This window comes from Muscardinus avellanarius, assembly GCF_963383645.1.
Source record: "Muscardinus avellanarius genome assembly, chromosome: 3".
Classification (NCBI taxonomy): Eukaryota; Metazoa; Chordata; class Mammalia; order Rodentia; family Gliridae; genus Muscardinus; species Muscardinus avellanarius.
The window spans coordinates 6833420-6846664 of record NC_137788.1 but is presented as its reverse complement, the minus strand read 5'-3'; the positions used below and the strand labels follow the sequence as shown (position 1 = coordinate 6846664).

Below are 13245 nucleotides of genomic sequence, written 5' to 3'. Positions count from 1 at the left end.
CCCTGTAGCTGTGGCACACACCCTGGTCCCCTATGGGCTGAGGACTCTGAGGGGATTTTTTTTTAAATGAGGATTGAAACTAGAGGCATTCTACCTCCAAATTATACCTCTCTTCCGCCCTTTTAAAATTAAACAATAAAAATTAAACAATAAATTTTTTTCCTGTGGATTCAACCCAGGGGTGTTCTACCTCTGAGCTGTAACCCCAACCCCATTTTATTTTTATTTTGAAACAAAGTCTCACTAGGTTGATGAGTCTCACTATTTGCTGAGGCTGTCCTCAAACCTGCGATCCTCCTGTCTCAGCCTCCCGAGTACTAAGATTACAGGCATGTACCACCATGTCCAGCTTTATTTATTATTTTTTTATTTATTTTTGTGGCACTGGGGTTTGAATCCAGAGGCATTCTACCTCTGAGCTACACCCCTAGCCCAAATGTATTTCTTATTTGAAAACAGGGCCTCACTAAGTTGTGGAGGGTCTCGCAAAGTTGCTGAGGCTGGCCTCCAGCCTGCGATCGTCCTGTCTCAGCCTCCCAAGTACTGGGGTTACAGGTGTGCGCCACCACGCCCAGGTCCCGGGAAGATTTTGTTAGACATCCAGACTGAACTGTTAAAATTGGGCTGTTTGGTCCGGGCATGGTGGCGCACGCTTGTAATCCCCGCGCTTGGGAGGCGGAGACAGGAAGATCAAGTGGGTTCGGGTTCGAAGCCAGCCGGTTCGAAGCCAGCCGCGCTGTCGTAAGACACCCTGTTTCCAAACATTAAAAAAAAAGTATAAAATAGGTCTGGGAGTATAACCTGGAGGTAGAAGGGCTTCCAGGAACCCCAGTACCACCAATAGTAGTAGTAGTAGTAATAATAATAATAATAATAATAATAATAATAATAATAATGGGCTGTTTCCATCCCAGCCACCGGGAAGCTCAGGGGTTAGGAAACGGGAATGGGGCAGTGTCACCCGAGCCTGGGACTGCTTTTCACCTGCCCCCTGATGTCACTTTGCCTAAACCAGGGGTCTCCTACAGTGCGCTTCCCATGTACCTGGGGGAGCTGGCGCCCAAGAACCAGAGGGGCGCGGTGGGGACGATGACGGAGGTGTTTGTCATCGTGGGCATCTTCCTGGCGCAGATCCTCAGCCTTCAGGCCATCCTGGGCAACGCGACGGGTAAGCAGCAGCTGGCGGCCGCGGGGACAGGGCTGGCCGCCGGCTCACGGAGGAAGCCCTGTGGGCAACACCGGGAGCTTTGCTAGGAAAGAAGGCGGCGGTAACTGGTAAAGGGAAAGAAGGGGCGAAACGAGATTTTCTTTTCCAAGGTAGGAAAAATGCCAGCAGTTTGGCTGCTCTAGGCATGAAGCCGCGGGAGGAGCGTGGGTGCAGGGGGCAGGTCAGCAGACACGGTCGCCGGGACTCGGCGAAGGTGGCACCGGCAGGTGTTTTCTTCTATGGCTTCTGTTTTTTTTCTTTTTGTTTCTCCTCCTTCCTCCCACCCTCCTCCTTCTTCTCCTTCTTCTTTAGGACTGGGGGTTGAACCCAAGGGCTTTCTATCTCTGAGCTACACCCCAGCCCTTTTTATTTTTTTTACTTTATTTTTTGTGGTACTGGAGATGGAACCCAGGGGCATTCGACCTCCGAGCTACAGCCCCTGCCCTATTTTTATTCTATTTATTTATTTATTTATTTATTTATTTGGTGGTACTGGGGTTCCTAGAAACCCTTCTACCTCCGGGCTACACTCCCAGACCTATAATATATATATATATATATATATATATATATATATATATATATATATATTTTTTTTTTTTTTTTTTTTTTAATTCAGAAACAGGGTCTCTTAAGCCAGTGCGACTGGCTTAGAACCTAGGCCATCCTCCTGTCTCTGCCTCCCAAGCGCGGGGATGACAAGCGCGCGCCACCACGCCCGTATTCTTTATTTTTTGAAACAGGGTCTCACTAAGTTACGGAGGGCCTCCCTAAGTAGCTGAGGCTGTCAGCGAACTGGGATCCTCCTGTCTCGGCCTCCCAAGTACTGGGATTACTAGCGTGCGCCACCACGCCCGGCTTTAACATTTGTTCAGCTAGCTGTTCTCCTGCGTTTCACACACGTGGACCCCTATGTGGGTGGCAGCCCCCGGGCAGGGGTGCCCCAGCCCTGGGCGCCCACCTGAGGGGCTGGGGAGGGGGAGGCTGCGGCCAGCTCAGGCCCGGGCTCCTTCCAGGCTGGCCGGCGCTCCTGGCGCTCACGGGGGTCCCCGCGCTGCTCCAGCTCCTGTCCCTGCCCTTCTTCCCCGAGAGCCCCCGCTACATGCTGATTCAGAAAGGAGACGAGGAGGCCGCGCGGCGAGGTAGGACTCCCAGCCAAGTGCTCGTGCCAAGTGCTCGTGCGGAGGGGGGGGCGAGGTCAAGGTCAAGGTCAAGGTCGGGATCGTCAGGGTGGGGAGCCGGCTGGGGTCCACGGGGGCAGCGGGACGGCCGAGCTGCTCTGCCCGCAGGTCTGCGGAGGCTGCGAGGCTGCGGGGCCGACGTGGAGGCCGAGCTGGAGGACATGCGAGCGGAGGAGCGGGAGGAGCGCGCCGCGGGCCGGCCGTCGGTGCTCAGGCTGCTGGCCCTCCGGCCGCAGCGCTGGCAGCTCGTCTCCGTGGTGGTGCTGATGGCCGGCCAGCAGCTGTCGGGCATCAACGCGGTGCGGGCTTCGCGAGGGGCCGGCGGGGGAGGCCATTCCCAGGAAACTAAACCCGCCCAAGGCCTGGGCCCTCGGCGAAGCTCAGTTCTGCAGGCTTGGTGGGCACGCTGGGAATCCCAGCATTGGGGAGGCTGGGTCAGGAGGATCGCGGTTCGCGGACAGCCTCAGCTACTTAGTGAGGCCCTCTGCAACTCAGTGAGACCCGGCTTCAAAATAAGGAATAAAAATAAAGAATAAAAAATAGGGCTGGGGGTGTAGCTCGGAGGTAGAATGCCTCTGGGTTCCATCCCCCTTACTGCTAAATAAATAAATAAATAAATAAATAAGCAAACTATAAAAAAGTAGGCCTGAGGTATAGCTTGGAGGCTTAGAGGTAGAATGCCTCTGAGTTCCATCCCCAGTACCAAAAGAAAAAGCTCAGTTCTGCCCCAGGATGAGCTGGGGTGGGGTGGGATGGGGGCCACCCTGGACCAGTAGAGATGGGCTTTGAACCTGTGATCCTCCATGTCTCGGCCTCCCAAGCACTGGGATTACAGGTGCGCGCCACCGTGTTCAGGTGGCTCCCACTCAACAGATGCGGATCCCAAGGCTCCGAGAAGGGGAGGCTGCTCCATCAGGCTCTGCCTCCCTCCGTTCCCGGGGTCCCGACCCAGTGGCTCAGGACTGTTGGTTGCTTGAGGTGAGACAGGGAGGCCGGGGGCCTGGGTCTCGGGGCCGCTCCTCATTCTGACTTTGTGTCTTAGATCAACTACTACGCAGACACCATCTACACGTCTGCCGGCGTGGAGGCCGCTCACTCCCAGTACGTAACGGTGGGTGCGGGCGTCGTCAACATAGTGGTGACCCTCATCTCGGTAAGTGACCGGACGGAACCTCTCACGGTGGGTGTCCAAGCAGGCACCGCCGGCACAGGAGCCCCACGGCTCAGCAGGGCGCAGGTGGCCCCGGGTCACATACCTGCTCCCGGGATGACCCTGACCAGGCATGCCCACTCCCCTCCACATCCAGGGTCCTGCCAACATCACCACAGTGATGGAAAGGCCTGGGGTTTTTATATTTTGTATTGTTTTGTGGTTCTGAAGATTGAACCCAGGGGCCTTCTACCTCCCAGCTACACCCCCAGCCCTAGTTTTTATTCTTTCTTTTGAAACAGGGTCTCACTGGGTTGCAAAGGGCCTCGCTAACTAGTCGAGGCCAGCTACGAACTGCGATCCTCTTGTCTCAGCCTCCCAAATGCTGGGGTGACACGCGTGCACCACCACGCCCAGAAAATCTTTTTGTTTTGGCAACAGGATTTTGCAAGGTTGCCGAGTCTTGCTAAGTTGCTGAGGCTGTCCTCGAACCTGCAATTCTCCTGTCTCTACCTCCCAAGTACAGCAATTACAGGGGTGTGCACCGGGCCTGGCTAATGCCTGCTATTCTGATGAAGGCATTATTAATACTTTTTTTGGGGGTTCAATACTGTCATTTCAGAGCTTAACTTTTTTTTTGTTTGTTTGTTTTTTGTTTGTTTTGGTGGTACTGGGGTTCCTGGAAGCCCTTCTACCTCCGGGCTACACTCTGAGACCTATTTTTTATATTTTTATTTAGAAACAGGGTCTCTTAAGCCAACAAGGCTGGCTTCAAACCTGCTCGATCCTCCTGTCTCCGCCTCCCAAGCGCAGGGATTACAAGCGTGCGCCACCGCGCCCGGCTTATTCTTTTTACTTTTTTTTTTTTTTTTGGTGGTACTGGGGTTCCTGGAAGCCCTTCTACCTCCGGGCTACACTCCCAGACCTATTTTTACATTTTTATTTGGAAACAGGGTCACCTAAGCCAGCGCGCGCGGCTGGCTTCGAGCCTGCGCGATCCTCCTGTCTCCGCCTCCCGAGCGCGGGGATGACAAGCGTGCCCACCACGCCCGGCTCAGAGCTTAACGTTTTAAATAGAAAGCTTTCATGCCTTGCTACAGATGCCGCGTTATTAACCGTGAATTGCGCTGGGGTGTATGTAGTTCCGCTTCAGGCTGCTTGGCTAGCAGGCACAAGGCTCTGGGTTTGATCCCCAGCACCAAAACAGACCCCAAAGGGCGAAGGGAAAGAGACGCGGGGCTCCAGTCCAGGGCCTCCAAGGTTCTTCACCCGAAACTATTCCTGGTTGTCTTGATTTCTGTTTCGAGTTGTTCTTAGAAAGTGTTGCATTTTGCCAGAGCCAGTTAAACCCAATCTCAGGGTATTCGGAATGGCAGGAGGGAGTCTGGGAGGATGGAAGGGGGTGGTAGGAGGAGGAAGCCGCCCTGGCTTTCTCTGAGGCCATGACTGCCTCCCAGCCTCCGCCTTCCACAATGGTCGGTGCTCGGCCTGCCTGCCTCGGGGCTCGCGGGGAAAGCACAAGGCCCTAGTTTCAACCCCCACCAGGGGTCAGCCTTCTCCATCCCTGCCCCATGGTCCAGGCAGGCGCAGTGCAGGCCCTGCATGGTTCCTTGACTGTCACATCCCCTGGTCCCCACAGGAGGGGCAGACCGGAGCCCAGCAGTGCCCCACCCGCCCCCTGCGGATGGGAGCCGGGCTCAGACACAGCTGTCTTTCTGGCTTGGGTTTCCCGGGGCAGAGGGAGGCGGGAGCTTATCTCCAGGATGGCGGCTGGAGTTGGCCCGGTAGAGAGGGGCTTCAGCCTTGCTCTGGGCCCCCTGCCCCTCCTCCAGTCCTCCCTCAGCTCCGAGGAGGCAGAGTTGCCGGACTGGCTGGGTGGGTACCCGAGGGGCCACCCCTAAAGGATGGCGAGGCCATCCCAGGCAGAAACTAGAAAACGTGCCAGAGGCGGAGGATGGTGTCTGTCTGTCCTGGGAAGGGAGGCTGGCTCAGCACACCCCTCCGCAGGCCGGCACCGTGGAGCGGCTGGGGCGACGGCCTCTTCTGCTGGTCGGATACGGCATCTGCGGCTCCGCCTGCCTGGCGCTCACCGCAGCTCTCCTCCTCCAGGTCTGGCCTCCCCTGCGGGTGGTGGGGAGGGGGCTGGGCGGACACAGCGGCACCCCAGACCTGTGGTCGGCTCCCGGCCCGCGCCCCGGCGCTGCCCTCCACTGACCACGAGGGGCGAGTAACCCCGCGGGATGCAAGCACTTAAAAGAGGCGCCATCAAATATGGATTGCGGTGCTTAAACTACACCAGGGCACACCACCGTAATCCCAGCACCTGGGAGGCTGAGACTGGAGAGCGCAGGTTCGAGGCCAGCCTCAGCAATTTAGTGAGCCCCCCCCTTTTTTTTTGCGGTACTGGGATGGGACCCAGGGCCATTCTACCTCCAAGCTACACCCCCGGCCCTATTTTTTATTCTTTATTTGGAAATAGGATGTCACTGACTTGCAAAGGGCTTCACCAAGTAGTTGAGGCTGTCCACGAACTACAATCCTCCTGTCTCAGCCTCCCAAGTACCAGGATTACAAGCGTGCACCACCATACCCGGCTCTTATTTTTTATTTTTATTTATTTTATTTATTTTTTATGGTACTGGGGTACCTAGAAACCCTTCTACATCCGGGTTACACTCCCAGACCTATTTTTATATTTTTTTAAAATTTGGATACAGGGTCTCTTCAGCCAGAGCCGCTGGCTTCGAACCTGCGCCATCCTCCTGTCTCCGCCTCCCAAGCGCGGGGATTACAAGCGCGCGCCACCACGCCCGGCCTTATTCTTTATTTTACAACAGAGTCTTTATAGGTTGATGAGAGTCTCACTACTTGCTGAGGCTATCTTTGAACCTGTGGTCCTTCTGTCTAAGCCTCCCTAGTAGTGGGGTTAAAAACATGTGCCACCATACCTGGCTGAGGCTGAGAGGCACCATCCGGAAATTAAACATAAAAAGGGTGTAGCTAGGAGGCAGAATGCCTCTGGGTTCAATCCCACTACAAAAATAAATAAATAAATAGTAAAATATGATGTCACTTGCAGGGAAATAGGTGGAAGTAGAGACCCTTACGCCAAGCAAGACCGGCCAGTCACAGGGTCAAGGGCTGACGCTTCCTCTCACAAACGGAAGCCAGAGAGAAAATCAGAAAGGAAAGAGAGTTCACAAAAGTGAGGAGAGTGACCAGGCGTGGCAACCCATGCCTGGAATTCTAGCGTGTGGGAGGCTGACACAGGAGGCTCACATGTTCGAGGCCAGCCTCGGCAACTTAGCAAGGCCCTCAGCAGCGTAGTGAGGCCCTGTTTCACAATAAAAAATAAAATAGGACTGGAGGTGTAGCTCAGAAGTAGAATCTCCTGGGTTTAATCCCCAGGACCAAAAAAAAAAAAAAAAAAAAAGATGCTGTAACATTTGTGAAGCGTGGCCGGGCTACACTTGTCATCCCAGCATTCGGGAGGCTGAGACAGGAGGATCGCGGTTCATGGCCAGCCTCAGCTACTTAGTGAGGCCCCCTGAACCTAGCGAGACCCTGTTTAAAATAAAGAACAAAAAATAGGGCAGGGGGTGTCCCACCGCTCAGCTGGGGACGGCCGTGGCAGCCGTCCTCCTGGTCTTGTCCACAGAGCCCCTGAGGCCTCTGGTGGGCCTGGGTTCCAGGTGCCCCTCCTGGGGGCAGGAAAGTGGGCCGGCCTGGGGTTCCCGGCCGCGGGCCCTCAGCCAGGCCGCACGCCTTCCCCACAGCACCAGGTCCGCGCGCTGTCCTACCTCGGCGTCGCCGGTGTGTTCGCCTACATCGCGGGACATTCCATCGGGCCCAGTGAGTCTCCCCACACCTCCCTCCGCGGCGCACAGTAGGCGCTCGGTAGAGAGTGACCGTGCCCGCCCCGTGATGTTCCTGCGGCTTTGCCCTCCATGCTCGGCGCTCCCATCCACCCTGGTTCACAGTTAGTCGCTCAACAGACATTTACTAGCGCTAACCCGTAGCACCTCGAGGTCAGAGCCTGCTAACCTGTGGGTCCCGGGGGTGTTCAGACTCGGGTGCGGGCTCCAACCAGGAGAGGCACCTGCGCAGAGTGAGCTGCCAGACCCCGGGGGGCGCGCAGGATCCAGGCTCCCCTCCCCAAGTGTCTTCTGAAAACCCGGCCTCCTCCCTGCCCTGGGAAATACACCTCGGATTCCTAGGACTCCGGCAGCTCCCCTGTGGGGTCTTCATTTTGGAAGCGCTGTCCGTAAACCAGAAATGCAGGTACCGATCCCGTGGACTCACGCCCAGGGCATCCCCGCTTCGGCGTCTGTGCCCGGCCTGGAGCTGCAGACAGAGCGAGCCCCGCACGGTGGTGTGTGAGGGCGTTGGCGAAGGGGGCTGTTGGGCAGGAAACCCGCTGGGGCACCTCGGGGGCAACCAGGTGCGCCAACAGTTGCAAAGTCAAAACAGGGGCTGAAAGCCGGGCGCGGTGGGCACGCTGGTCATCCCAGCACTCGGGAGGCTGAGACCGGAGGACCGGGGTTCGCGGACGGCCTCAGCTACTTAGTGAGGCCCTCGGCAACTCAGTCAGATCGGTTTCAAAATAAAGAATCAAAAATAGGGCTGGGGGTGTAGCTCAGAGGTAGAATGCCCCTGGGTTCCATCCCCAGGGCAAAAAAAAAAAAAGAAAAAGAAAAGAAAAACAGGGTCTGACCTGACATTGGAGTCAGGTCCTAACAGATCCCTCTTCAGGGAGCAGAGCCCTGAGGAAGGGGTGCCCCTGCCGGCTGGGGTGCAAGGACTGTGTACTTGAGTCCTGAGGGCAGCTTCGGAATCCCTCTCCAGCCCGTCTGCTGAGGCTGCACCGTCAGTGGACCCATCCTGCCTTCCTCGACCCCGCTGTCAGAAATTGTTTGGAAGAAAGGCAGAGCCACTTACTCCTTTTATAGATAACCCCACTGACAGACAGGCCTGCAGGCCACAAGTGGATACACAGTTGGTCTGTGATGCTGGGATTTCAAGCCGGGCATGGTGGTGCATGCCTGTAACCTTGATAATTTGGGAGTCTGAGACAGGAGTATTGTGGGTTCGAGGCCTGCCTCAGCAACGCAGTGGGAAATTTAGCAACTCAGTGAGGCCCTGTTTAAAAATAAAGAGCGGGGTGTGGTGGCTCACGCCTGCAATCCCAGCGTTTGGGAGGCGGGGACAGGAGGATCAAAGATTCGAGGCCAACCTCAGCTACAGAGTGAGGCCCTCCGCAACTCAGTGAGATCCTGCTTCAAAATAAAGAATAAAAAATAGGGCTGAGGGTGTAGCTTGGAGGTAGAGTGCCCCTGGGTTCGATCTCCAGTACCGAAGGAAAAAAAAAGAAAGAAAATGAAAGCTTTAGACGTGGACCAGGGGAAGGGTGGTGAGCAGAGCTGCCATTCCCACGCCCGCCACAGGAGGGCAGCACTGCGGCCCCTGAGCTCCTCTGGGGGCTTGGGTTCCAGGAGGACCCCAGCTCAGGAGGACTTTGAGGGGCCTCGGGCACCTCCACCTGCACCGCCCCCGGCCCTCTAGAAGCTTCCGTCCATTGCCGAGCACAGCCGGCTTTGAGGAAACAGCAGTAGAAGCGAAATTCTAGGCTCCCCAAGCAGATTTTACAAAACACATTTCCAGTTCGGGCTTCTGCCCTGCCCGTGCCCCTGTTTGGTGGTGAAGCTGGTCCCTCCCTGGCCCCATCCCAGCAGGGGCCGCCCGCGCAGGCAGGCGAGGGCTCCAGGGGCCCACGGTGCGAGCAGGGGCAGGTGGTCCCATCAGCCCTCGGGGACCTCTGAGCCCCCCCTGTGCCCCAGGTCCTGTCCCCTCGGTGGTGAGGACGGAGATCTTCCTGCAGTCCTCCCGGCCGGCCGCGCTCACGGTGGACGGAGCCGTGCACTGGCTCACCAACTTCATCGTGGGCTTGCTGTTCCCGTCCATGCAGGTGAGAGGCCCCTTCTCCCCATCCCGGGCCGGGCCCACCCACCCCGCCAGGGAGGCGGGAGGTTTTCCTAGGGAGACCATCTGGCACTTCAACATGGCGCAGGCAGCTCTCAGGCAGGCTCCAGGTGCCTTTGAGTCCGTCTCTTTAAATATCCCGTGTCCCACTCACAGAAGGGAGCTCCCCCAAGCCCCCTGGGAAGGCCCCATTGCTGAGGGGGTCTGGTCTGTGAAAGGCAATAGAGCCGGGCATAGTGGCACAGACCTGTAATCCCAGTGTCCAGGAGGCTGAGATAGGAGGATCACAGGTTCGAGGCCAGCCTCAGCCATTTAGCAAGGCTCTCGGCAACTTAGCCAGAACCTATTTCAAAATAAAAAGGGATCGCACTTCACGGACAGCCTCAGCTACTTAGTGAGGCCCTGTTTCAAAATAAAGAATAAAAAATAGGGCTGGGAAGTGGTGTAGCTCGGAGGTCAAATGCCTCTGGGTTCAATCCCCTGTACCATAAAAAATATAAAAATTTTTAAAAATTAAAATAAAAAGGGTCGTAGGTCTAGCTAGGAAGTAGAAGGCCCCTGGGTACAATCCCCAGTACCAGAAACACAAAGGTAATAGAATGCAGGCTCCTTCCTGCATCCTCCGCTTCTAAAGATGCGCACAGCCCGGACGCCCTGGATGGGCCCTGCAGGAGCGCCCCGCATCCTCCTCCTGTCCCTCCGTCCTCTTTGTCTCCCGTCCAGGAGGCCATCGGCGCCTACAGTTTCATCATCTTCGCCGGCCTCTGCCTCCTCACGGCGGCTTACATCTACATAGTCATTCCCGAGACCCAGGGCAAGACGTTTGTGGAGATCAACCGCATTTTTGCCAAGAGAAATGGAGTGGAGGTTCCGGAGGACAGAGCAGACCCTGCGGGCGGCCGGCCTCCCCTCCCCTCCGCGCCTGCCAAGGAAACTCCCTTCTAACGCCCCCGACCCTAGACCCCTCAGAGGAAGGGGCGTCGCCGCCCAGGCCAGGGCAGGGTACCGCTCCCGGAGCCTCTGTGGCAACCGAAACACTGGAAGCGGCGCGGGGGCCACGCCGGTCATCCCCGCACTCGGGAGGCTGAGGCGGAAGGATCGTAGGTTCGCGGCCAGCCTCAGCTACTTAGTGAGGCCCTGCAACTCAGTGAGACCCGGGTTCAAAATAAAAATAAACTAGGAATGGGGTGTAGCTCGGAGGTAGAATGTCCCTGGGTTCAATCCCCAGTACCGCAAAAAGATGGAAGGAAGGAAGGAAGGAAGGAAGGAAAGAAAGAAAGAAAGACTGACTTTGTAATTGGCCCTCATTTAGTTGAGAGGGAGCCACCAGGAGGAAAGACAGAGGCGCTGGGCAGGCACCTGAGTACCAACCGGTGATGCTCCAGTCCCTGATTCTACGTTGGCACTAAAACTTCAGCGATGTATACTTTTTTTTTTTTTGGTGGTACTGGGGTTCCTGGAAGCCCGTCTATCTCCGGACTACACTCCCAGACCTATTTTATTTTTGGAAACAGGGTCTCCTAAGCCAGCGCGGCTGGCTTCGAACCTGCACGATCCTCCTGTCTCTGCCTCCCAAGCGCGGGGATGACAAGCGTGCGCCACCACGCCCGGCCCTGTGTATACTTTTTTAAAGCAAGAATTTTCCCAGTACTTGGGAGGCTGAGGCAGGAGGATCGCAGGTTGGAGGACAGCCTCAGCGAGTGTGAGACTCTTCATCAACCTAGTGAGACCCTGTTTCAAAATAAACACGGAAGAGATCTGGGGGGTGTAGCTCGGGGGTAGAATTCCGCTGAGTTCAATCCCCAGTACCACTAAAAAATAAAAAATAAAATAAAGTAATAATGAAGTGATAATTTTCAAGTTCAGTAATGAAATCTCTGATCCAAGCCATAACACGGGCCTTGGGTGAATCAGCTGCTGGAATTCTCTTAACTCCATTTCTGGCATCTGTAACTGGTGGTGGCTAATATTAGCCTCGTCTGTCCCAACTGGAAATACTTGCTGGGTTAGGAAGCGTTTTAGAAATGAAAGGGGGTCGCCAGGCGTGGTGGCACACACCTATAATCCCAGTACTGGCGCAGTAAGACCCCATTTCAAAAGGGAAAAAAAAAAAGCCCTGCTTGGCGTGCTGGCGCACACTTGTAATCCCAGTACTTGGGAGGCTGGGACAGGAGGATTTGCAGGTTCGCGGACGGCCTCAGCTACTTAGAAAGGCCCTCTGCAACTTAGTGAGACCCTGCTTCAAAAATTAAGAATAAAAAATAGGGCAGGAGGTGTAGCTCAGAGGTCGAATGCCCCTGGGTTCCATCCCTAGACCCGCAAAAAAAAGAATAAAAAAACAGGGCTGGGAGTGTAGCTTGGAGATAGAATGCCCCTGGGTTGAACCCGTAGTATCGCGCACACACACACACACACACACACACACACACACACACACACACACGTTAGGAGCTGTCTCCTAGTGGCTGTCTCGGCCACTGCGCACCTGCTGGGGAGATGGTGGGACCCGCGGCTCCTGCCCGGCCTGCGGCCTGTGAGATCGAGGTTCTCCGGGCACTTGGCCGGAGCCTCGCCCGGCTAGCGGTGCTGCCCAGGGCTGGTCGGCGGGCTCCAAGTCCACAGGCCCAGCGGCCCTGAGTCAGCGCGCCCGTGCAGCCGCAAGTGAGGCCTTTGCACTCTGCGGGCTGTGCGGGTCCCTTCACCTTCCCTGCCCGGGTGCCATCGACTGACCAGGGAGCTGCCCAGGTCAAGGTCCGGGCGGGACCCCACGTGGACACACCCGGCTCCCTGAACTCCGCCCGCCCTGCCTCCCTCCACCTCCCCTGGAGCCCCCTCGAGGCCCAGGCCTCTTCAGCGCGGGGATTCTGCTGCCGTGGGCCTCGACGGTGGCGCCTTCTTCCCGCATCGCCCCAAACCTTCCTGCCTAGAGCTCCGCCCTGGGTGCAGAAAGGGACCAGCTAATCAATAACCCTGCCCTGCCCCGGCGTCCCGGCGCCTCCGAGCGGGCCAGGCATCTGGGCTGGAAGCCTTTTCCTGGGCGACGGGGGCAGTCTGCGTGCGCTTGGCTGGCGGCTGGAGGTAAAGCCTCCATGTCTGTGTTCATGGGCGGTTGGCCAGGACTTGGACAAGGGTTCAGCCCCCTGTGATCTGTTTGTTTGTTTGTTTGGGTACTGGGAATTGAACCGAGGGGCGTCTACCTCCAAGCTAAACCCCCAACCCTTTTTTACTTTGAAACAGAATCACACCAAGTTACTAGGTGGCCTCGCTAAGTTGCTGAGGCTGGACTCAAATCTGCAATCCTCCTGTCTCAGCCTCCCAAGTACCAGGATTGCAGGCGTGTGCCACTACACTCAGCTCTGGTCTTCTTGACTTTGCAGTTAGCAGGGGCAGAAGGGGACCAACGGGGAGCCCGGACTCGGGTTCCGGTTTCTCTTTCCTACCTTCAGCCCTAGAAGTGAATCACAGGCCTTCGCCACCACACCTGGCCTGCTGAAATATTTAAATTATAGCCATCAGCTAGGCGTGGTGGTGTGCCTGGATTCAATCCCCAATACCAAATAAATAAATAAATAAATAAATAAATAAATAAATAAATAAAGCCGGGCATTGTGGCACATGCTTGTAATCCCAGCACTTGGGAGGCTGAGACAGGAGGATCAAACAGGTTCGAAGCCAGCCTCAGCTACTTAGTGAGGCTCTCAGCAACTTAGTGAGACCCTGTTTCCAAA

The 13245-nt window shown here is 56.2% G+C and overlaps 1 protein-coding gene across 1 annotated transcript in view; it reads left to right on the top strand.

The window, feature by feature from the left end:
• SLC2A7 (solute carrier family 2 member 7) overlaps nt 1-10462 on the top strand; it is a gene marked incomplete at both ends in the record, with an annotated part of 19928 nt that extends 9466 nt beyond the window's left edge. Inside the window, 8 exons of the mRNA XM_080691271.1 lie at nt 1016-1168; nt 2224-2349; nt 2497-2687; nt 3431-3541; nt 5546-5647; nt 7315-7390; nt 9376-9503; nt 10241-10462. Of these exons, the coding sequence (XP_080547397.1) occupies nt 1016-1168; nt 2224-2349; nt 2497-2687; nt 3431-3541; nt 5546-5647; nt 7315-7390; nt 9376-9503; nt 10241-10462 (1109 nt within the window). The remainder of the gene's footprint in view (nt 1-1015; nt 1169-2223; nt 2350-2496; nt 2688-3430; nt 3542-5545; nt 5648-7314; nt 7391-9375; nt 9504-10240) is intronic.
• Between the last annotated feature and the right edge of the window lie 2783 nt (nt 10463-13245).